Source organism: Scyliorhinus torazame, chromosome 10 (assembly GCF_047496885.1).
Source record: "Scyliorhinus torazame isolate Kashiwa2021f chromosome 10, sScyTor2.1, whole genome shotgun sequence".
NCBI classification, from domain to species: Eukaryota; Metazoa; Chordata; class Chondrichthyes; order Carcharhiniformes; family Scyliorhinidae; genus Scyliorhinus; species Scyliorhinus torazame.
This window is the reverse complement of record NC_092716.1, coordinates 88,904,235-88,928,051: the sequence shown is the minus strand read 5'-3', so window position 1 is coordinate 88,928,051 and position 23,817 is coordinate 88,904,235. Positions and strand designations below refer to the sequence as shown.

The window sequence follows — 23,817 nt, the reverse complement described above, 5'->3', positions numbered from 1 at the left end:
CTGAAGTAACCAAATGCACTAAATAATGTATTGCTGAGCTGCATAGGCCTGAGGATCCTGGGCTTGATGGCTGTTGTGCTGATTTAAGACAGGACAGTGATGGAAATGCTCATCACCCCTGGGTGAAGTAATGGCGAAGTCAGTAAAAGGTCCCATTCCTGCATATTGTCCAATGTGTTGTGCCTGTTTGAGTATCAGGTCAGGGCAGGTGCAGGCTCCACTGCAATGACCCCTCGCCCTCGGGTTCTGCATGTGATTAAGGTATTGGAAACAACTGGCACTGTGGAAGTTGTACTCCAGGATGAATCTTCTTCTGTATTCATTCTTGGGATGTGGGCGTCACTAGCTGGGCCAGCATTTGTTGCCCATTCCTAATTGCCCTTGAACTGAGTGGCTTGCTGGGCTATTTCAGTGGTGCAGTTAAGAGTCAACTGCATCGCTGTGTGGGTCTGGAGTCACATGTAGGCCAGACCGGGTAAGGACGGCAGATTTCCTTCCCTGAAGGACATTAGTGAACCAGATGGGTTGTTACAACAATCAGCAATGGTTTCATGGTCCTCATTAGACTTTTAATTCCAGATTTTTATTAAATTCAAATTTCACCATCTGTCGTGATGGGATTCGAACCCAGGACCCCAGAGCATTATCCTGGGTCTCTGGATTACTAGTCCGTTGATAATACTAGTATGCCACTGCCTCCAGACCAAAAGAGAATATGAACAAAATATTGGATCAGAAAGTAAAGATGACTTATAATCTTGCAAACTGACCGTACAAAGGTTCCAGGAAAGCCTTTTAGTGATTCCATTAGTTCCAGAGGGTTAGTCGGGCAAAATTAATGAATTTGCTTTCTTTTGCCGATTAAAATGTTCATGAAAGTTTGTTTGCTGGGTAAGACATTCACAGACTTCCTCAGGTGTTCTTTATTTTAGTACCATGCAGTTGATATTGTATCGGGGCATACAATCACTTGGCAAAATAAATCCCAAGCGGAATTTTCCAGTTGCTCCCGCCCCGTGATTGGAAATTCCTGCCCGAGGTCAACAAACTTTTAAATGGTCCACCAAATTTTCCATCATGTCCGTGGCAATTCCTGTGATGGGCAGGACCGGAAAATCCCCCCCCCCTCCCCCCCATTTCAATACTTATTATTTGATCCTGTATCCACAGCAGGGAACTATGTTCAAAGGCATTGTGAATAGTAAGAAACTACATAAGGTAGCTCTTTTGGAATGGTTGGAATATAGCCTTGTTGAAGCCACAATTATTCCCACTTATTATTTTGTCATGTGCAAATCGGAATCCCTGTTAGTAAAGAAAAATTGTATTCCCAATCAGGAGGAGAACAATTCTTTACTACTTTTATGCTCCATGAGCATCTGACTTAGAATTTATGAAATTGACTACATTGTTAGTTTAAATGTTGCACTTGTATTAAAGAAAGAACTTTCATTCATAAAGCGCCTTAAGGTGCTTTAAAGCCAATGAAGTATATTTTGAAATGTTTTGTAATCTGTTCTTTTTGCTTTGTATTGTGCGCGTGCATTACCTCTGCATTTCATTGCTTATGAGTTCAGCTTCCTTGTTCATAAGGTGATGGAGTGATTGCATGAAATGCAGGTGTGTATTGGCACACTGAGTATAGACATTGGGTGCAACTTTATCTTTCACAAGGGAACAAACTAAAACGTATTGAATCCACAAGGCTGATTATGCACTCTATCTGTGAAAGATCTAGGCATTTTAGGTGGAGGGAGAAGGTATTTCACCACTTTGATTGCATTACTTTAATTCACTAAATCCTCCAGTTCAGAATTATTAGTGCAAAGATCTAATTTATTTTTATTCTTCCTTTCAACAGGTCATACCCATGCTGGGCAGATTTTTCCTCTGGCAATTGCTGCTTATTTTTTGAATCCATATTTTGAAGGTCTTTACAAAGTTGGTGAGAACAGTTTAGTCTACGTAACTCCTGGGACAATTTACTACGGGATTCCAATGAGACTTGGAAGCAGAGCGGAGATAACAGAAATTATCTTTAAGACTGGATGAACTGGTTATCTTTCTGCAGGTCCTCCTTTTAAGAATCATGAATGTTGCACATTGGTGTATTTTGGGCAATGAATTTGAAGAATGAGTAGGTAATCTGCTTGTATGATTAATAAATCACCAGAGTTCATTGTTTTTGAGTAGATTGATACACATTTTGCCAATTACTGTACTTTTGTCACAAAGATCAATCCCTTACAACAATGGGAGGGCGAGGGTAAGACGCAGCACTGCTGATCATATTTACATTTACATACTTTTTGTGGGGTCCAGGTGACCTGAGTGACCTGTATTAGAGAGAGTGGCTCCTGGCCTCCTCTACTGATAACTTGGGGATTGCTTGAGCAGGGCCCATGAATGACTCTCCAGTCTCCATTCACACTGTGCCAATCTGCAGCAGCATGCTGAGACCAGCAACTGAATGTGTGGCAGATGCTGCATCCAATTCACGCACTGGCACACTGTTCAAAAATCAATGGACGGTTTTGAGTGCCTGTTGCAAAATATAATCCCTCTGTGCATTGCTTTTTTATAATTGTCACTTTGCTAACTTCCATTAGAATCCAAATTAAATTGAAAGCATTTTGTCCCATAGTTTTGTCTGTCAATTTCTCTTAGAAATGTTCTATTTGTTGAAATCACCACAATTGTTACTGCAGTTTATTAATGTACTAAATTATTGGTAATCTTCTGAATTCTTGAACATGATGTGATGTTAATTACTGCATTGTTTGATAGTGGGTATGTAAATAATTGAATGTATTTCAATCTCTGAGAAATGCCTTCCAATTTATTCAAATTTGCAATACTTTTCATGCTTCCTGAAAGTTAAAACCTGTTAACATTGAATTATTGTTGCAGATTTTTTGGAGAATTTTTGTAATGGCACTTTTTTTTGATGAAGGTAGGCTGTGTACCGAAAGTGTTTTCCGCTTTAGATAAATTTATGTATGATCAACTATTGGAAGTTACCAAATATTTACCTCTTTTGGTGCCTCATGGAGTTTGCAATTGCTTGCAAAATTCAGCAGCAAGCCTGTGGAAGTCTGAGTGGAATTACGTGATTAGCTGTTTTAAATACAACGCGTAGCTCTCTGCAACCAGGTCAAGTCATAGAAAACAGAATTTAAATAAATCTGATCCTGGTCACTTGAAGTTTTTACTGCAAAATGCTTAAAAGTGGGGCAGCACGGTGGCACAGTGGGTTAGCCCTGCTGCATCACGGCGCCGAGGTCCCAGGTTCGATCTCGGCTCTGGGTCACTGTCCGTGTGGAGTTTGGGTACTCTAAATTTATTTTTAAACATGCTTAAAAGTTGAATTATCCAATAATTCGAACTACGCAAGTTGAAGTAAGAAATTATTCCTAAAAAAGTGAATTATCAGCTAATTTCTTTTAAAAAATAAATTTAGAGTACCCAATTATTTTTTTTTCCAATTAAGGGGCAATTTAGCGTGGCCAGTCCACCTACCCTGCATATCTTTGGGTTGTGGGAGTGTGACCCATGCAAACACGGGGAAAATGTGCAAACTCACAACGGACAGTGACCAATTATCAGCTAATTTCAAGGATGCAGATTTGAATTGATTAGACTTAATCCTTTGTTAATTTTCAACAGTTTAGTTAATTGACTGAAGGAGTGGGGAGGATAATAATAATCGCTTATTGTCACAGGTAGGCTTCAATGAAGTTACTGTGAAACGCCCCTAGTCGCCACATTCCGGCGCCTGTTCGGGGAGGCTGGTACGGGAATTGAACCCGCGCTGCTGGTCTTGTTCTGCATTACAAGCCAGCTGTCTTAGCCCACTGTACTAAACCATTATTGCCCCCACATGTTTGTTGAATTCAACAAGATGTGAAGCCTGGACATGTTCCTTTTGCCTACAGAGAGCAGTTCCCTGCATATAAATATATAGCTTCTAGCAAGTCTAGGTGAGCAATATTGTGTGTCCAAATGATCATTTTAAATTAGTTTTTTTGTCATTCTTAGCACATTCAGGATTGCTCAGCAAGTTCTGTCCAATTTCAGAATTACAGCTAACTGTAGACAATATGTTTTGAGTGTTGCAAGCACGGGATGGTTGAGTACAGTCAGCACTTTGTCTATTGTGAACAGTTGATGGGACATGCTGTTTGATATGTTCCCCCGACTGTTGGGACATACAATCTGTATTTCTGGCAATGCACTGGCACTGAAATTCATATAACCCGTTACTCATTTGAGAGGCAGAATGTGTTTTTGGCTTGACGGCAGCATCCTGTTTTTGGAAAATACCAATTTTGTTGCTACAGTGTGAAACAGCTTGATTCATCTGTTGTTCAAATTTATGAGATAGCCACATAGTTGCTATTTTCCAAATACAGGGTGCTGCCATCAAGCCAAAAAGACATTCTGCTTACCACTCAAATTAGTGGTGTGGCATGTAAATTTCAGTGCCTGTGAGATGCCAGGTATGTTAACCGTACGTCCCAACAACTAGCGAATCATATTAGACAGCACGTCCCTTCAGCTGTTCACAATAGGTACAGTACTTTAAAAAATGTTTTAAATATGTTTATTCAAATTTTTCCAACAAAATTTTTTAACAAACAAGCCCCCCCCCCATAACAAAAGAAGAAAGAACACAAACACCACGATCAAAAATAATAAACTACTTATACATTGGGTTTCTCCCGCATATATTAACCCCCCCCATATGACATTCAAGAGTACCCTTGGGGAGCCCCCCCCCCAACCCGCCCAAATACCCCCCGAAAGAGACCCCCTCCCCCCGGGTTGCTGCTGCTGACCTCTTCCTAGCGCTCCGCAAGATAGTCTAGGAACGGTTGCCACCGCCTGAAGAACCCCTGCACAGACCCTCGAAAGGCAAACTTTATCCTCTCCAGCTTAATGAACTCTGCCATGTCATTTATTCAAGCTTCCACACTGGAGGGCTTCGCGTCCTTCCATAATAACAAGATCCTCCGCCGGGCTACCAGGGACGCAAAGGCCAGAATACCGGCCTCTTTCGCCTCCTGCACTCCCGGCTCGTCCGTTACCCCAAATAATGCCAACCCCCAACTCGGCTTGACCTGGACTTTCACCACCTTGGACATAGTCATCGCAAGACCCCTCCAAAACCCCTCCAGTGCCGGGCACGACCAGAACATGTGGACGTGATTTGCCAGACTCCCCGAGCACCTCCCACACCTGTCCTCCTCCCCAAAGAACCTACTCATCCTCGCCCTTGTCATATGCGCTCTGTGAACAACCTTGAATTGTATTAGGCTGAGCCTGGCGCAAGAGGAGGAAGAATTAACCCTACTCAGGGCATCAGCCCACAGACCCTCATCTATCTCCTCCCCAAGCTCCTCCTCCCACTTGCCCTTTAGCTCCTCTACCGAAACCACCTCCTCTTCTTTCATCTCTTGATAGATCGCCGAAACCTTGCCTTCTCCGACTCATACATCCGAAATCACCCTTGTCCTGAATCCTCTGTGCCGGGAGCAACGGGAATTCCCTCACTTGCCGCCTCACAAACGCCCTCACTTTCATATACCTGAACGCATTTCCTGGGGGTAACCCAAACTTCTCCTCCAGCGCCCCTAGGCTCGCAAATGTCCCATCTATAAACAGGTCCCCCATTCTTCTGATCCCTGCCCGATGCCAGCTCCGAAACCCCCCATCCATCCTTCCCGGGACGAACCGATGGTTCTCCCGAATCGGGGACCAAACCGAGGCTCCCATCTCGCCCCTATGCCGTCTCCACTGCCCCAGATCTTCAACATTGCCCCCACCACCGGACTCGTGGTGTACCTTGTCGGCGAGAGCGGCAGCGGTGCCGTCACCAGCGCCCTCAGGCTCGTGCCCCTGCAGGACGCCATCTCCAACCTCTTCCACGCCGTCCCCTCTCCCTCTATTACCCACTTACGGATCATCGTCACGTTGGCTGCCCAATAGTAGCCGCACAGATTTGGCAGCGCCAGCCCTCCCCGTCCCTGCTACGCTCCAGAAACACCCTCTTTACCCTCGGGGTCTTATTTGCCCACACAAAACCCATGATGCTCCGACCTACCCGTTCAAAAAAGGCCTTGGTAATCACAATGGGAAGGCACTGGAACACAAAGAGAAACCTCGGGAGGACCATCATTTTAACCGACTGTACCCTGCCCGCTAGCGAGAGTGGCAGCACATCCCATCTTTTGAAATCCTCCTCCAGCTGCTTCACCAACCGCGTCAAATTGAGCTTGTGCAGGGCCCCCCAGCTCCCAGCCACCTGGATCCCCAAGTACCGAAAGTTCCTTTCCGCCCTCTTCAATGGTAGGTCGTCTATCCCCCTTCCCTGGTTCCCTGGATGCACCACAAAGAGCTCACTTTTCCCTACGTTGAGTTTATAGCCCGAGAAGTCCCCAAACTCCCTTAGGATCCGCATGACCCCCACCATCCCCTCCACTGGATCTGCCACATACAGCAACAGGTCGTCCGCATACAGCGACACCCGATGTTCCTCTCCCCCTCGGACCAACCCCCTCCATTTCCTGGACTTCCTTAGTGCCATGGCCAAAGGCTCAATTGCCAATGCAAACAACAAGGGGAACAGGGGGCACCCCTGCCTCGTCCCTCGGTACAGCTGAAAGTGCTCCGACCTCCGCTGATTCGTAGCCACACTCGCCACCGGGGCTCTATATAGGAGCCTGACCCAATTGATAAACACCTCCGCAGCACTTCCCAAAGATACTCCCACTCCACCTGGTCGAAGGCCTTCACCGCGTCCATAGCTGCCACTACCTCCGCCTCTCCCTCCACCGATGGCATCATAATCACGTTGAGGAGCCTCCGCACATTAGTGTTTAGCTGCCTGTCCTTTACAAATCCCATCTGGTCCTCATGAATCACCCCAGGGACACAGTCCTCAATTCTCGTAGCCAGCACTTTTGCCAACAACTTAGCATCCACATTAAGGAGCGAGATCGGTCTATACGACCCACATTGCAGCGGGTCCTTCCCCCGCTTCAGAATCAGCGAGATCAGCGCCCCGGACATTGTCGGGAGCAGGGTCCCCCTCTCCCTTGCCTCATTGAAAGTTCTCACTAACAACGGGCCTAGCACGTCCACATATTTCCTATAAAACTCGACCGGGAACCCATCTGGCCCCGGGGCCTTCCCCGTCTGCATGTTCCCCAATCCTTTAACCAGCTCCTCCAACCCAATTGGCGCCCCTAAACCAGCCATCTCCTGCTCCTCCACCCTCGGGAACCTCAGTTGATCAAAAAATCGTCGCATCCCCTCTTCACCCGCTGGGGGCTCAGGTCTGTACAGCTCCTCATAGAAGTCCTTAAATACCTCATTTACTCTCATCGCACTCCGCACCGTATTTCCCCTGCTATCCTTAACTCCACCTATCTCCCTCGCTGCCACCCTCTTACAGAGCTGGTGTGCCAGTATCCGGCTCGCCTTCTCCCCATACTTGTACGTCACCCCCTGTGCTTTACTCCACTGTGCCTCTGCTTTCTCTGTGGTCAACAGGTCAAACTCCATCTGGAGGCTTCGCCGCTCCCTAAGTAGTCCCTCCTCGGGGGCCTCTGCATATCTCATGTCCACCCTTAAGATCTCCCCCACCAACCTCTCCCTCTCCCTGCCCTCTCTCTTCTCCCTGTGGGCCCTAATGGAGATTAACTCTCCCCTGACCACCGCCTTCAACGCCTCCCAGACTACCCCCACCTGCACCTCTCCATTGTCATTGGCCTCCAAGTATCTCTCAATGCACCCCCGCACCCTCCCGCACGCCTCCTCATCCGTCAGTAATCCCACATCAAGATGCCACAGCAGACGCTGGTCCCTCTCCTCACCTAACTCCAGCTCCACCCAGTGCGGGGCATGGTCTGAGATGGCTATGACCGAATACTCCGTTCCTTCCACTTTCGGGATTAACGCCCTACTCAAAACAAAAAAAATCTATCCGGGAGTAGGCTCTGTACATGGGAACAGAATGAGAATTCCCTGGCCAGGGGCCTAGCAAACCTCCATGGATCCACCTTCCCCCCCCCCCCCCCCCCCCCCCCCCCCCCCCCCACCCCCCATCTGGTCCATAAACCCCCTAAGCACCTTGGGTGCAGCCGGCCTCTTCCCCGTCTTGGATCTGGAGCGATCTAATGCTGAATCCAGCACCGTGTTGAAATCCCCCCCCGCCCCCCCCATTATCAACCTTCCTGCCTCCAGGTCCGGAATCCGACCCAGCATGCGCTTCATAAATCTGGCATCATCCCAGTTCGGGGCGTATACGTTTACCAGTACCACCCATACCCCCTGCAACCTACCGCTCACCATCACGTATCGACCCCCATTATCCACTACAATGTTCTTGGCCTCAAACGACACCCGCTTCCCCACCAGTATTGCAACCCCTCTGTTCTTCGCATCCAGCCCCGAATGGAATACCTGTCCTACCCATCCCTTTCTCAACCTGACCTGACCTGGTCTGCCACCTTCAAATGTGTCTCCTGAAGCATGACCACGTCTGCCTTCAGTCCCTTTAAGTGCGCGAACACTTGGGCCCTCTTAACTGGCCCATTCAGGCCCCTCACATTCCAAGTTATCAGCCGGATTGGGGGGCTTCTCACCCCTCCCCCTGCTGACTAGCCATCTCCTTTTCTAGGCCAGTCACGTGCCCGCACCTCCCGCACCCTCCAGTCCCCCAGACGGCGGACCCCCGCCCCGACCACCTCTCCTATTTCCAGTTCCCCATTGGCCAATGCAGCAGCAACCCTATACCCCCCCCCCCCCCGCTAGATCCATATCTAGCTCTTTTGCTCCCCCCATAACACTCCCGTAAGTCAGCTGACTCCTGCTGACCCCGGCCTCTCCCGCCTTCCCATCGACCCCCCCAAGTGTGGGAATCCCCCCTCCCCCTCCTCCCTAGCAGTCAGTGTGCGCTCCTCCGACCCACACCGCCGTCCTTCCCTAGCGCGGGAAAAAGCCCGTGCTTTCCTGAGCCGGCCCCGCCCCCTCTGGCGCAGCTCCTTTTGCGGCCTTATCTCAATTCCCCCATCCCCGTGCCTGCCCTCCCTCCAACACCGGCGCCCACACTCTCCCACAGTCACCCATCAAATCCCTTCATCCATCCCCATCCAGCACCCAACCAAGGGAACATTCCCTACACGTATTTAAAACCATATATACAGCAGACATCCCCCCCACAACCACAGACCCTCAATTTGAGTCCAACTTTTCAGTCTGTATAAAGCTCCAAGCCTCCTCAGGCGTTTCGAAATAGTGGTGCCGATCTTGGAATGTGACCCACAATCGCGCTGGCTGCAGCATACCGAACTTCACCCCCTTCCGATGGAGCACCGCCTTGGCCCGATTAAAGCCAGCTCTCTTCTTGGCCACCTCTGCACTCCAGTCCTGGTAGATGCGGATCTCCGTGTTCTCCCACCTGCTGCTCCGCTCTTTCTTGGCCCATCTCAGGACACACTATCCAAAAAGCAGTGAAACCTCACCACTACAGCCCTTGGCGGCTCGTTGGCCTTGGGTCTCCTTGCCAGGACCCGATGAGCTCCATCTAGTTCCAGGGGCTTCGGGAAAGCTCCTGCGCCCATCAGCGAATTGAGCATCGTGCTCACATATGCCCCGGTATCGGGCCCCTCAACTCCTTCAGGGAGACCCAGAATCCGAAAATTCTTCCTCCTCTACCTATTCTCCAGGTCCTCAAATCTTTCTGCCCACCTCTTATGCAGCGCCTCGTGTGCCTCCACCTTCATCGCCAGGCCCAAGATCTCATCCTCGTTCTCCAAGGCTTTCTGCCGCACCTCCCGGATCGCCGTCCCCTGGGCCCTCTGGGTCTCCACTAGCTTCTCAATCGCCGCCTTCATTGGCGCCAGCATTTCTGTCTTCAGCTCCTCAAAGCAGCGTTTAAGAAACTCCTGCTGCTCCTGCGACCACTGCGCCCATGCTGCTTGGTCTCCACCCGCCGCCACCTTGCTTTTTCTCCCTCTCACTTTTCGCTGCTCCAAGATCTCTCTTTTCACCGCTCCACTCCTGGTCCAATCCATATACTGTCGTGGGGACCTTGCTGTCACCTTCCCACACTGGAAGCCATCGAACAAGTGCCGTTGGGGCCCCTCTAGAGAGCCCTAAAGTCCGTTCCCGGCGGGAGCTGCCGAACATGCGACCTATTCAGGCATGCCCGCAACCGGGAGTAATAGGTACAGTACTGACCATACTAATCCATCCGTGCTTGCAAAATTCAGAACTTAGTGTCTACGTTAGATGTCATTCTGCAATTGGACAGCACTTGCAGAACAAACCTGAGTGTGCTAAAAATTGCACTAATGACCAATTTAAAATGATCAGTTGGGCTTGCAATGTGGCTCACTTACACTTACTAGAAGCTACATATATTCGGTATGCAAGTGCTCCAGAAGCAAAAGGAATATGTCCAGGCATTGCACCTTTTTCAAATTAAAACAAAAGCCTGGGGTTACTAGATCCCTGATAAATTATCCATGGAACACCTTAACCAATCAGTCACTTGCCACCCAATCTCCACCCTTTTCTCATGCAGTATAAATTGTTGCTCCTTTTGAAATTTGGCAATCCTGCACCTCTCCTGATGAGTGCAAGATGAAAAACTTTAAGAATACTTGTTATTTTTGTTGCTTTCGGTACAGAATGCAGACTGTCTTTTGTGCACCAGGGTTAAAGTAAAATAAGCAGACCAAATCTAAAATTTAGGCATAACCAAAATCTAGCTCTTCATCAGAGGGACATTGTTGGATTGGTTAGATGTAAAGCTCAACAGCGAACCAAATATGTTATCAGAATTTTTGTACTTGGTGGTTATTTTATCCTGTGGAATCTTGTCTTTTCTCTGTTTAAAGATTAATAAATTTTATTCTGCCAAAACAGAATAGTGTATTCCATTTCCAAAATGGGATTTATTACCCATATAGCCATTTGGAAAGTTGAGTTGAAGGGTGTAGGCTGGAGTTAATAAAGTCAAACACTCAGATGATAAGGAAAGGTTGTGGGTGTTTTAACATGTACTCTTCTTACAAGAGAAGAGCTAAAGGTGTTTTAAGAGCGCAGTGATGGTTAACTCGGGATTATTAACTCCCATCCATTTATAAGGGTAATTTGCCAGAGTAAAAGACTGAAATCAAAACCTTAGAGACACAAATTCTTTTTTTTGAAAAATATACTTCATTTGTAAAACATCTGGGAGAACAGTACAAACATTTCAAAGTGGCCATCGCACACCGTGCAAGGGTATTCAGGTTTTCCACATGTATTATGTTGCACTAGTTAAAGAAACGTTACAGACATTTTTTTAAATGGTCATTTACCAAAGGTGCAAAGCTGTGGTGGGCAAACAGTTTCAGATCTATCGCTACTCATTCTGTCCTGAGCCCCCTCATATTTCCCAGACGGGGTATAGTAATTTACACATCAGCTTCAGCCTTACAGTGAAGCAGTGTCAGTGTGGGTAGTCATGTGATCCACCTGTTTTCCCATTACACTGAAAACCGAAAAGTGGAACTCCCTTTTTCATTCCCCTCCCTATTTGGGAGATTTAAATCCAAACTGCAGATGTGTTTGTTGACCACTGTGTATAATCGTGATTTTCACTACCCGGAGATTTATTTACTCTCAGTTAATTGCGAATATTATTTGATTCAATGGGTGTTTTGTACAGGGTAAGTGGTTCATCCCCCCCCCCCCCCCCCCAAATCTGGCAAGGGGGGTAGGTGCTGCCTCTCAGTGTGCAGGGAGCGGCAGCATTGCTCAGTAGGTCTCAGGGCAGGAGACTTGTTTTTGTGTGTGACTGGAGGTTTTTCTTTCTCGCTGCTGTGTTATTCTACCCTCATTGGCTCCCAGTTGAGTTCGGAAGGAGGGAAATCGCTGCCTCCCCGACCCTGGGGAATTCCTGTATTAGCCAATGAGGTGATTATGACTCTTGGGCTCCTTTGTGCTGAAATGATGGGTATATATTCCGAGGAGCTTGTCACTGGAGGGCCTGTATTACTATTTGACTGGGCATGGAACAGTCGTCTCTTCATTGAAAAGTGAAGAACAGCTAGAGAGTGGAGATCTACTTAAATATGACAACAAACGGTAAGGCTTAAAATAGGACTCGGTGAAAAAAATTTTTTTGCAAGGGGGGAACATTCGCGCGAATAATTCAATGCATTAAACGAAAGGTTGGCAATAATTTGTTGTAAAGGAGACCCTTAAAATGGTGCTTTGTTGCTCTTCCGCCACTCTAGTGGACGGAATTGTTGAATGTGAATATTGAATGCTTTCCCGATTGCAGACCTGTTGTACCTGGGGGCGGTGGACTTGCGGTGTGAGGCCAACAACACTGAGCACCACACCATCGGAATTGACCAGGACAGGCTCCTGGTCCGCAGAGGACAAGAATTCCGCTTGAACGTGGAATTCAAACACCGAGCGTTCGTGGAGGGCGAAGACCATCTCGCAATCCTGCTGGACACAGGTTGGTGGTGAGACCCGGCACTGGGTCGTTCAGGCTTTTTGCGCCTGTTGTTTCAAACTCGGTGGGAACAGCATACGTGATGTGCACCCGTTTTTTTCGGAGTTTGCCAGGTATTTAGATTTCTGAGTGAGGTTAGGGAAACCTTTGCTGTTGGTTCAATCTGTGGCTCCTCGTGTTTGGAAACCATCTCCCCGCCCTGCAGCCACTTGACGGACTTACCGATTCTTGTAGACAGTGAAAATTGGAGGATGGGCATATTTAATATCTGGATAAAGAAATTATGACAGCATTAAGTTAAAATACACGTGAAAGAAAGGTATACAAATCGAATCATTGCATTAAATTTAATTTCGAATCCCAATTTTTGATCGAACTTTATAAATCTAGATTTGACTAACTTAAACATTGTAATGGCCGATTACGTTGCACTCGGATTAAGATATGTAACTGTCTGTGCAGGACCCGCACCCTCCGAAGCCGACGGGACTCGCATTAAAGTGCTGAACTCCAGCGTGAAATGGGATAAATGGACATTCGGTCTACAGTCCACTCCAGCACTTATTCACCTGACCGTGCAGAGCCCACCCAATGCCTGCACGGGCCACTATCAAATCGATCTGTCACTGCACCCGAGCGGAAGCGAATCTATTCAACGGATCAATGCAGGAGATTTTCGCCTTCTCTTCAACCCTTGGTGTGCAGGTAAACTGCCCGCTTAGCCTTCACTTAAAGCATATGCTTGCTTATCTTTTAAATATGTACTTTTAAACAAAGTGATATTGATCTCCAATGAATACTGCTATGTCGTATGTGCAAAAGTCTTTTTTAAACGTAATTCAGTAGCTTTCATTTTTTTGTAGGGACAGCCTCAAATGTATGGAGGAAACTCCCTTCGAGTAGTGTGACACATTGCCAGGGATCCCTCCAAATAGTCACCCTCTCCCAAGAAACCACGACTTAACTTTGCAAAGAGGTGTCAACTGCCCAAAGGAAAACAGTAATACAGAATTCTCCAAACATTGTCCTTGCAACGTAGTAGACCATAAGAGTGTTGCTTTTACCAAATGGAGCTTGATAAGCTTACAGACGCTCTGCACCCCAACAACTCTGGAAAGCATATGACTTGAAATGTTTTGTTCCAGTTTAATCTGGTAACCTGTTAGTACCTAGTCAGGGTAATGATCAAAATATTAATAGCACTTTTATTGACTAAAAGTTTGCATTAATTAATATTCATAGTTGCATGATAATGTTCACTGTTCTATTATTTGATAATAAGCAAATATTCGTAACTAAATATCTAATTCATATATCTTCAAGTTCCAGTGAGTTGTGGGACCAAAATGCCCAGCGCATTTATAATAAGCTGTGCAAAATAAGGCTTCGGGATTTTTGCCTGAGCTTCTCTTCAAATAAGCAAAGACTTGGAAAACTTTGAAACAAAAAAAACTGGCTGGTGGAGATGAATGATTCAAAAACATTGATGCAGTTTGAAATGGGAGAGTCTGCAATGAAATTCCTGTGAAGCATATGGCGTGCTCTATGAATGGGCTCTTGGGTGATGTGGATCCAGTAAAAACAGAATCTAGCTGCATTGGTAAAACGCCCTTTTCTTGTAAAGAAAGTAAAACGCATAAATAGATTCTTGCTTTGCATTTTTCACATTCTTGTTGGTCCAAAACATTTCACAGCCAATGGTGTTTCTAAGTAGGCTCACTGTTTTATAAGTTTATCATGGAAGCAAATTGGTGCATTGCAAAATTCCACAAGGAGCGATGACCAATTAATCCATCTGGTGTTGATCGTGGACAGCGCCTTTGAAAGATAGCACCTCCGACAGTTAACTGTTAGTGTAGATAGTGTGCTTAACCCTTCAGTAGATGGGGCTTTAACCAAAAACGTGACTGGGCGAGGTGGAACTGCCACTGACACACACTGATGTGCTATAGAACTGAGGCTTGGTGTCACAATTAAGGAATGTTTTTATAAACCCACACAATAAAATCTCGGAGCAGCAATGGAACATGCAGACTCCAAATGAGAGAATTCACCAATGAGGGAAAAGGAAAAACTTGAGTATCCATATAATTAAAAGCCTTTGCCTAACCTTCCAAGTGTTACATAGCTGTACAGCAAAAATGGTGAGTGACTCAAATAACCACTTATCTGCTAAGTTATCAATTACCCATCAGTGACTAAATATGATCAAATAAAAAGTACTAATCAGGAATCCGTAGTCAGAAAATCAAGCAATCAGACCCTTCATAGGATAGAATCACAATCCCTACAGTGCAGAAGGAGGCCATTCAACCCATCGAGTCTGCATTGACCCCCTGAAAGATCACCATACCTAGGCCCACTCCCCCACCCCATCCCTGTAACCCCACCTAACCCTGAACACTAAGGGGCAATTTTACCACAGCCAAACCACCTAATCCACACATCTCTGGACTGGGAGGAAACTAGAGCACCTGGAGGAAACCCACGCAGTCGCGGGGAGAATGTGAAAACTACACACAGTCACCCAAGATCGGAATTGAACCTGGATCCCTGGCCCTGTGAGGCAGCATTGCTAACCACTGATCTTTTGATCTTTTTTTTTAAAGCTACTATTCCTAATCCAGCACATGCTTCACAAGTATCCAATCAAATCATTCCAAATTATTATTTTTCCCAAATTCTTTTGGATATTGTTTCTTGATCATACAAACACAAACCTGAAAAATACGAACCATGAGATAAGGACAATATAAAACTGGAAATAATTTTTCGGAAAAATTATTTTACTGTACCCACCACATATTAGCAATCTATCCGAAACATTTTGTGCTGTAGGGCCTGCCCTTTTGGGTTTTAGTTCTGATATTTATGATGTCACCTCGATTTTTAAACTTTGCTTCACCTGTTCATCAAATTCCCTGGACTGTTCTCACTGCCTCTCTCAGTCTTGTGCACAATTATTCCACAAATGTGACTCCTGGTGTTTCTACTTCACGTGCAATGCTAGGAGGGATTGTAATATAGTTTATCCTCAATAAAAATCTTGTGTCGTTCTGCCAACTTCAACCAAAATTAAGTTACACATCCACTTTTATAATGGGGCCTATGATATCCTGTCACATAGTAATTACACTCCTGAGTGCCCTACCTTTGTGAATGCACTCTGACACCACCATTGGTTGGAGATTGTACTTTTAACACAAATTTGCATGGGAGTTGTCCATTATAAATGTGGTCATTGGGAATAATAAAGAAATATAATAATGACAACTGGAACTTGAAAGTGAGGACTGACTGTCTACCTATCCTGGTCAAATTATCTCCAGCCTATAACCCCAATTCGCTTGAGACATCTCTTGGTTTTGACTCTTCATGTGCCAAGCCACGGGAGATTGACTCGTAAGGATTAAATGAGACTGAATCTGTTAGAAGGTGTAGCATGTACTTGACATTTAGAAACTGTTTTTGTCACACAACCAGCATTCTTTTTCCCCTCAAAAAGCCCATGGCTAATTTCTTACTGAAGCATTCTCTAGTCTATGTATTCCCTTAATAACTATGTAAGACATAGTTATTATGTCTTAATAACTATTAAGTTATTACAATGAGAGTAAAAAATATAAATATAAACAAAAATAGGAATAATCATGGACAGGAAATGACCCTCCAGTTCATCAGCCTGGTGTGCATGTCTCTGTGAAAAGAACCACATCTAACCTGGCTCTGGCTGTGCATAACATGAGATTGGTCCTTCCTAATCTACTTTGTTTAAACAAACTGTCTACACAAACACATTCTATTTTCGTAAGTCTATGCTTCTCTAAAATGCTAAGGCTCAACTCTTTGAGCTTTTCTAGATAAATAAGATCTTCAGACAAGAGAAAAAATGTCAGAAGCTTGTTACTTACCTAACAGGAGTGATCACTGTGTGAAAATAAATTTCACTGGTCCATTTAGCTTCATGAGAACTGCATAAGATTATTGGAGTTTATTTTCTTCATTGATGAAATTACTGAGAGAAGAATTATGCAATCCAGTTATTTGGCATCTATGTGTGCATATCTTCAGAGAATGTAAGCACAGTGTTCACTATATGCTGTTAAATGGCCATGGAAACCACATCTAGGTCATTAGACAGAGCATAACTGTGTGCAGGAATATATTAGACTCTAAAAGTACTCGCAATCAAATTTGCACTGTAAACTCTTTCATATATTGCAGTTCTCCATAAAAATAAGCCATTCTACACATTTGTTGAAAAATGGCCTGGCCATGCCAAGACTATAACCTAGTTTTCAGTTTATTACCTCTTACATAGAGAATATCTTTTACATAGAGAATATACACAGCAAGAAACAGTGAATATTCAGGTTATTTGTGAGTCCTCACGTTACATAAGGGCTTTATTTTCCAACTTTTGACATTTTTAAACTCTCATTATAATGCCAGACCTGCAATGAATCTTGGCATCAAGTTTTTTTTTTGATGATATTAATGACACATTACATTTTCCGATCACATGTTTAATTCAGTGGTAAATTATTACCATTAGTGGAGTAAATAGCAAATCATTCAGGCATTTGGATCCTGTTAATTTGAGCAACTCTGCCATTTTGAGACATAGCAAAGCCTTAACATCGTCAGTGCTATCAATGAGCACGTTTACTTTCTGAATTGGGGAAGGAATTTAATATAATAATCTTCATTGTCACAAGTAGGCTTACATTAACACTGCAATAAAGTTACTGTGAAAAGCCCCTAGTTTGCCACATTCCGGCGCCTGTTCATGTAAACGGAGGGAGAATTTAGAATGTCCAAATTACCTAACATCACATCTTTCGGGACTTGTGGGAGGAAACCGGAGCACCCGGAGAAAACCCATGCAGACTCGGGGAGAATATGCAGACTCCGCACAGACAGTGACCCAAGCCGGGAATTGAACCTGGGACCCTGGCGCTGTGATGCAAAAATGCTAACCACTGTGCTACTGTGCCGCCCATTGCTACCGTGCCACCCATGCTACCATGCCACCCATATGATGACTGTTTCTTATACAACAAATCTGTTGTGTATAAATATGCAAACATTGAGTGCAGTGATAAATTATTGAGCTCAGGAGGAATTCTTTATTTTAAAAAAAGCATTTATTGAGCTTAAAAATGGGGAAACTTACTGAGGGTCGTGAATACCGCCCAGTCCGTCACACAAACCCACCTCCCATTCATTGTCTCTGTCTACATCTCCCGCTGCCTTGGAAAAGCGGGCGGCAAAATCAAAGACTCCTCCCACCCAGTTTATTCACTCTTCCAACTTTTTCCATTGGGCAGGAGATACAAAAGTCTGAGAACACTCACTAACAAATTCAAAAACAGCTTCTTAACCGCTGTTACCAGAATCCTAAACGACCCTCTCTCCACCCATCTTCTCCACTGAGGAGTACTACACTCCTGCATGCTTCACCCGATGCCTGTGTTTATGTATTTACATTGTGTATTTTATGTACATTGTGTATTTTATGTTTGCCCTATGTATTTTCTTTTCATGTACAGAATGTTCTGTCTGAGCTGCACGCAGAACAATACTTTTCACTGTACCTCTGTACACGTGACAATAAACAAATCCAATCCAAACAACACCGTAAGTTATGTTTATATATCCCCTCTAATGTAGTAAAATGCTCCAAGGTACTTGACAAAGTGTAGGATGAACCTGAGCTGGAGTAAGAGAATATTTAGCAGAAGTGGTTAAAAGCATGACAGAAAAGGTATGTTTCAGGGAGGCGTTTGCATGTGGAGAGACATTGGCAAACCTGAGGGCAAGAGTTTTAGGGAGGAAGCTTGAGTGTGTGGAGTGAGATAGCTGAAGTTCTGTCACCAGTGTTATTGGGAAGGAGGGAGTGCAGTGTATCAGACTTTTCAGGCCAAAATTTGCAAAGGTAAAATGAAGTAAGAGAAAGGAGGCATTTCAAAACATTGAGGAGGACCTTGAAATAAATGTAAATAAAACTAAATTACTGCAGATGCTGGAATCTGAAACAGAAACAGAAAATACTGGACAATCTCAGCAGGTCTGACAGTATCTGTAGAGCGAGAAGGGGAGCTAACGTTTCCAGCCCGAATGACTCTTTTGTCAAATAAATAAATGTATTGGGTGGACAAGCATGCGTTTGAGTTAGTGCCATTAGATAACAAAAGGAAGAGGAACCCAGCTGATTGTAAAAGCAAAATACTGCAGATTCTGGAAATCTCTAATAAAAATGGAAATGCTCGTCAGGTCTAACAGCATCTGTGGAGAGAGGGACAGAGTTAACATTTCAGGTCAGTGACCTTTCTTCAGCACACCCTCCATCCAGCCTTGGAATGCTTTGTTCAATTGTAACACTCCCCGATGGTAATCAGGAGATGCGATTAAACCTAGTTGAATACTGATGTGTATTAACACAGTGAGCCACTGGGGAGCTGATCTCCAAGTATACTTTTAACACGTGTTTGTTCACAATAAATTGCAAATGAAGTGAAGCTAAAAGGAGAATCAAGCATCTTGTGTAATTTAAGTTCTCTATCCCCTCAGAGGATGCTGTGTACCTGCCTGATGAAGACCTACTGCAGGAGTACATCCTGAATGAGAATGGACTGTTGTACCATGGCTCATATGCCAACATCTACACATTACCCTGGAATTTTGGACAAGTAATATATCCTTTCGATTTTCACAATATACTCATGATTGTTTTTCTAATTTTAGCACATTGTTCCAAGATTTGGTGCCGTTTTGTGTCTTTTTTAACAGCTTGAAAAAGATGTAATCGACATTTGCTTTCAAATTTTGGACAACAGTCCACCTGCTCTTAAAAATCCATTGGCTGATGCTCCAAGAAGAAGTGATCCTGTACATATCAGCAGAACAGTGACTGCTATGGTGAGTTCGGAGATGTCTTGAGATTTCTCCTGTAGGGGACATTATTACCCGGGTAAAAGCAAAATGCTGCAGGTGTTGGAAATTTGAAATAGAAACAGAAAATACTGGATGAACTCAGCAGGTCTGGTAGGTGTGGAGAGAGAAATACAGTTAACATTTTGTGTCTATAGGACTCTGAAGAAGTCATGTGGACTCTCTCCACAGATGCTGCCAGACTTGCTAAGTTTATCCAGCATTTTCTGTTTTTAATTACTCGGTAAGTTACTTACAAATCACTCTTGATGAAGTCCTGTTTTGGTCTCTGTTCGCAATGAAAACTTATCTCATTCAATCTATCACAGGTATAGTGTTGATTTTAAGCTGACTGCAAAAACAATTGAATCTGACATTTTTAAAATGTGTATAAAATTTGGTTAGGGTGTGGGATACCCCTGCCCCCATTTCTGTGCTCTCCCTCTCTCTCCTCTTCGCCCCCCCCCCCCCCCCCCCCCCCCCCCCCCCCCCCCCCTCTGACCACACTAATACAAACTATTCCCCAGCAGCTGGCCTTATCAAAAAGGTCTTTGACAATGCCAAGCTGCAGTTGTCTGTACATGATGCCCAGCTTGTCAAATCTGTTTGTTTTTCTCCTTATTCCCATTGTGGAGTGCCTTTTTAACCTTGTCACCACTTTCCAATGGGATAGCTGAGAGACTGATCTCTCTGTTGTGTAGAATTACCACTCAGTAGCACAGGACCATGTTGCACAAATGATTCTTGTTCATAAAGCCAATTAAAGCAGTGTTTGCTGCATTCTTTTGACCGTTAGCCATGATTGATTCATCTGTGTTCACACTAACATTGATTATAGATTAAATCTAACATAACGAGGAAACAATTTATTAAAAATAACACAGAGGCAAGTTTGTCTCTTATTTGAATCAACGACGAGCCTGGTAACCACTCAACTATGTGCGAGATAAGGTAAGGGTTCTTTGACTCAGATAGAATTTACAACCTGTTCCCAATCGTTAACCATCATGTAAATTTGTTCAAAAGAACGAAGCATAGAATGTCCTTTAAGCATACAAGGTCCTTTTTGATATTTGGCATGTATTGCACATAATACACAGTCTGAGACTGACTGGAGCCAACAGAAGCTGGCCTTGGATACTACCCAACACTGGCACAGTATAGAACAAGCCAGGCAAGTTTACCTTTCCTTGCACAAACAATTTCTTTGTCAAAATGATTTATATATTGAATTTGCTTAAGCAAAGCTCTGTCTTCATCAAAATATATTTTCTTTGGCAGAAGATTGTGTGCATACTTGTAACTATTTATTAATTTATTATTGAAGGGAAGATGTTTTATTTTCCCCCCTCCAAAAGGTGAATTCGAATGATGATAAAGGTGTACTTTTGGGAAGGTGGGATGGTAATTACTCTGATGGAATCGCCCCCACCAGATGGACCGGAAGTCTCCCAATTTTGCGTCTGTGGAGCAGTTCTGGGGCTGAAAAAGTACGATATGGGCAGTGCTGGGTCTTTGCTGCTGTAGCTTGCACAGGTAAAGTCCCACTAGGTCCTTCACACCTCTGTGAAGCACCCTTGGATATTGTTCTATGTTAAAGATGTTTTAGAATTGCAAGCTCTGTTTGTTACTTTTGGGGCATTTGTTCACTTCAAAGTAATCAGAGAAGATTTTAGTTATTTCTCTTCCTCCTCCTCTTCCCTAAAGAAGCTTCACAAGTGAGAACTAATGGAGTCTCTGGAATGTATAACACAGACAGAATCTCAGAATTGCTGTGTGCCAAGATTTTTCTGTTCTTCCCCTTAGTTGTTAGCATCCCGACACGAGCATTTAAATCAAATGACGCATGGCATAGATTTGTGGTGATACTGACTACTTTGTGTTTGTTTTCATTCTTAGGATGTACGTGTTTCCTGGTTAGGCTAGCATTTATTTCCCAACCCTAATGGCCCAATCGGGTGGCTTTCTGGGCTATTTAGAAGGCAGTTAAGAGTCTACCACATTGTTGTGGGTCGGAATTACATAAAGTGCAGACCGAGGAAGAATGGCACAATTCCTTCCATACAGAACATTAGTTTTTACAATAATATGGTAGTTTCATGCTCAATATTACTAATACTAACATTTTATTCCCGATTTGTTTAATTAACTGAACGTAAAATTTCCCAGTTGTCAGAGTAGGATTTGAACTCCTGTCTCCATATTATTAGCTTGGCTTCCTGGATTACTGATCCAGTCACATAACCATTATGCATAGTTAACCGAGAAGAGGGCCCAGAGAAAAGAGGCTAATTGTGCACTTCTCAGTCCACTGACTTCTTCTGTCAAAAATGCAGCAGGGAAGACCATGCCATAATGGGGTCTGAGGACACACCAAGTGATGTTCAACATAAATTGACCACATTGGCCCAAACCATCATCTTGCTGAACAAAAGGCCATCCCATTACCACATCACACTATTGTATCTGTTATTGCTCACTTCATCCATGCACACCATCGAGTAGAAGTTGCGTAAAGCAGGCACAATATCACTGGCCGCAAGTTATGTGCCCCATCTGATATTCCGTTGTCGAAGACAATAGAACCGAAAATTGCGCAGGGTATATAACAGGCAGTCCATGCAATACGACCTATTTTAAACTATTGCCCAAGATACATGTCTACACTGGGTAAGTGTGACAAGTGAGAAGCAATTGTTTGGACCTGCTCAGATGTGGCAATATTCCACCTAGTCTAGGATTCCTTTTGTAAAATTACTGTCCTCTGATCACACCCAGCCAGTGTCAAAATTCCCTGAATTTGTTAGTTATGCTACTCTGTTACAAATCAATTGTCCTAATCTGACTGGCCCCAGTGCATACTTGCATGAACACTTGACGTATTTGTGTTAATAATTTAAAATTGCAGCTATTAATATAATCAGGTCAAGGTAAAGAGACAATCCTTGCTGGAGGAGGTGTGAGGTGCTCCGGAGGATGAAAGCCTCCACCTCGTGTGCGAGGTTGGGGCTGGTACAGCTGAAGGTGGTGTGCAGAGCGCACCTTACAAGGGTGAGGATGAGCCGGCTCTTTGAGGGGGTAGGAGATGTGTGTGAAAGTTGCGGGGGATGCCCCGGAAACCACGTTCACATGTTTTAGTACTGTCCAAAGCTGGAGGATTACTGGAAGGAGGTGTTTAGGGTAATCTCTAAAGTGGTGCACGTGAAACTGGACCCGGGTCCTCGGGAGGCCATATTCTGGGTGTTGGACCAGCCGGGGTGGAAACGGGCACGGAGGCAGATGTTGTAGCATTTGCCTTGTTGATCGCCCGAAGGCGGATCCTGTTAGGGTGGAGATCAACCACTCCACCCTGCGCCCTAGCGTGGCAGGGGACCTGCTGGAATTCTTGACGCTTGAAAAGGTCAAATTTGAACTGAGGGGAAGGATGGAGGGATTCTACAATTCATGGGTGTTATTCATGATGCACTTTCGAGAATTGGATCACATTGGACTTCCGGTTGCAGCAATGCTGAGCTAAGTCGATCGTTCGGTAGCTCCCGCCAGAAACGGACGTTTTGGGCTCTTTTTAGGGGCCCCAGCAGCATTTGTTCAATGGTTCCCAGTGTGGGAAGGTGACAGTACGATTTCCCCGGCACTGTATGGATTGGACCAGGAGTGGAGCGGTGAAAAAAGTAGTTTTGGAGCAGCGAAAAGTGCGAGGGAGGAAAACCAAGATGGCGGCGGGTGGAGACCAGGCAGCGTGGGCGCAGTGGTCGCAGGAGCAGCAGGAGTTTCTCAAGCGCTGCTTCACGGAATTGAAAGCAGAGCTGCTGGAGCTGATGAAGGCTTCGATCGACAAGCTGGTCGAGACCCAGAAGGCCCAAGGGGTGGCGATGCGGGAGGTGCGGCAGAAGGCCTCGGAGAATGAGGACGAGATATTGGGCCTGGCGGTGAAGGTGGAGGCGCACGAGGCGCTGCATAAGAAATGGCAGGAGAAGTTCGAGGACATGGAGAATCGGTCGAGGAGGAAAAACCTGCGGATTCTTGGTCTCCCAGAGGGAGTGGAGGGGTCGGATGCTGGAGCATATGTGGTCACGATGCTGAACACGTTGATGGGCGCGGGTGCCTTCCAAGTCTAACGAGCCGCTGCGGGCGGTATTGGTGCGGTTCCACCGCTTGGTGGACAGGGAGTGTGTTCTAAGATGGGCAAAAAAGGAGCAGCAGGTAGGAGAATGCAGAGGTCCGTATATACCAGGACTGGAGCGTGGAGGTGGCCAAGAAGAGGGCCGGGTACAATCGGGCTAAGGCGGTTCTGCATCGGAAGGGGGTAAAATGTGGGATGCTGCAGCTGGCGTGACTGTGGGTCACGTTTAAGGACTGGCACC

General features: G+C 45.2%; 2 protein-coding genes across 2 annotated transcripts in view; both read left to right on the top strand.

Annotated features, from left to right (window-relative positions):
• Positions 1–10,929, top strand: part of tmppe (transmembrane protein with metallophosphoesterase domain) — a 46,452-nt gene extending 35,523 nt beyond the window's left edge. Inside the window, exon 5 of the mRNA XM_072518393.1 lies at positions 1,862–10,929. Coding sequence (XP_072374494.1) covers positions 1,862–2,052 — 191 coding nt within the window. The 3' untranslated portion in view covers positions 2,053–10,929. The remainder of the gene's footprint in view (positions 1–1,861) is intronic.
• Positions 10,930–11,846: 917 nt separating this feature from the next.
• tgm2l (transglutaminase 2, like) overlaps positions 11,847–23,817 on the top strand; it is a 69,699-nt gene continuing 57,728 nt past the window's right edge. The window contains exons 1-6 of the mRNA XM_072518392.1: positions 11,847–12,141; positions 12,341–12,523; positions 12,983–13,225; positions 19,094–19,212; positions 19,313–19,441; positions 20,812–20,989. Coding sequence (XP_072374493.1) covers positions 12,129–12,141; positions 12,341–12,523; positions 12,983–13,225; positions 19,094–19,212; positions 19,313–19,441; positions 20,812–20,989 — 865 coding nt within the window. The 5' untranslated portion in view covers positions 11,847–12,128. The remainder of the gene's footprint in view (positions 12,142–12,340; positions 12,524–12,982; positions 13,226–19,093; positions 19,213–19,312; positions 19,442–20,811; positions 20,990–23,817) is intronic.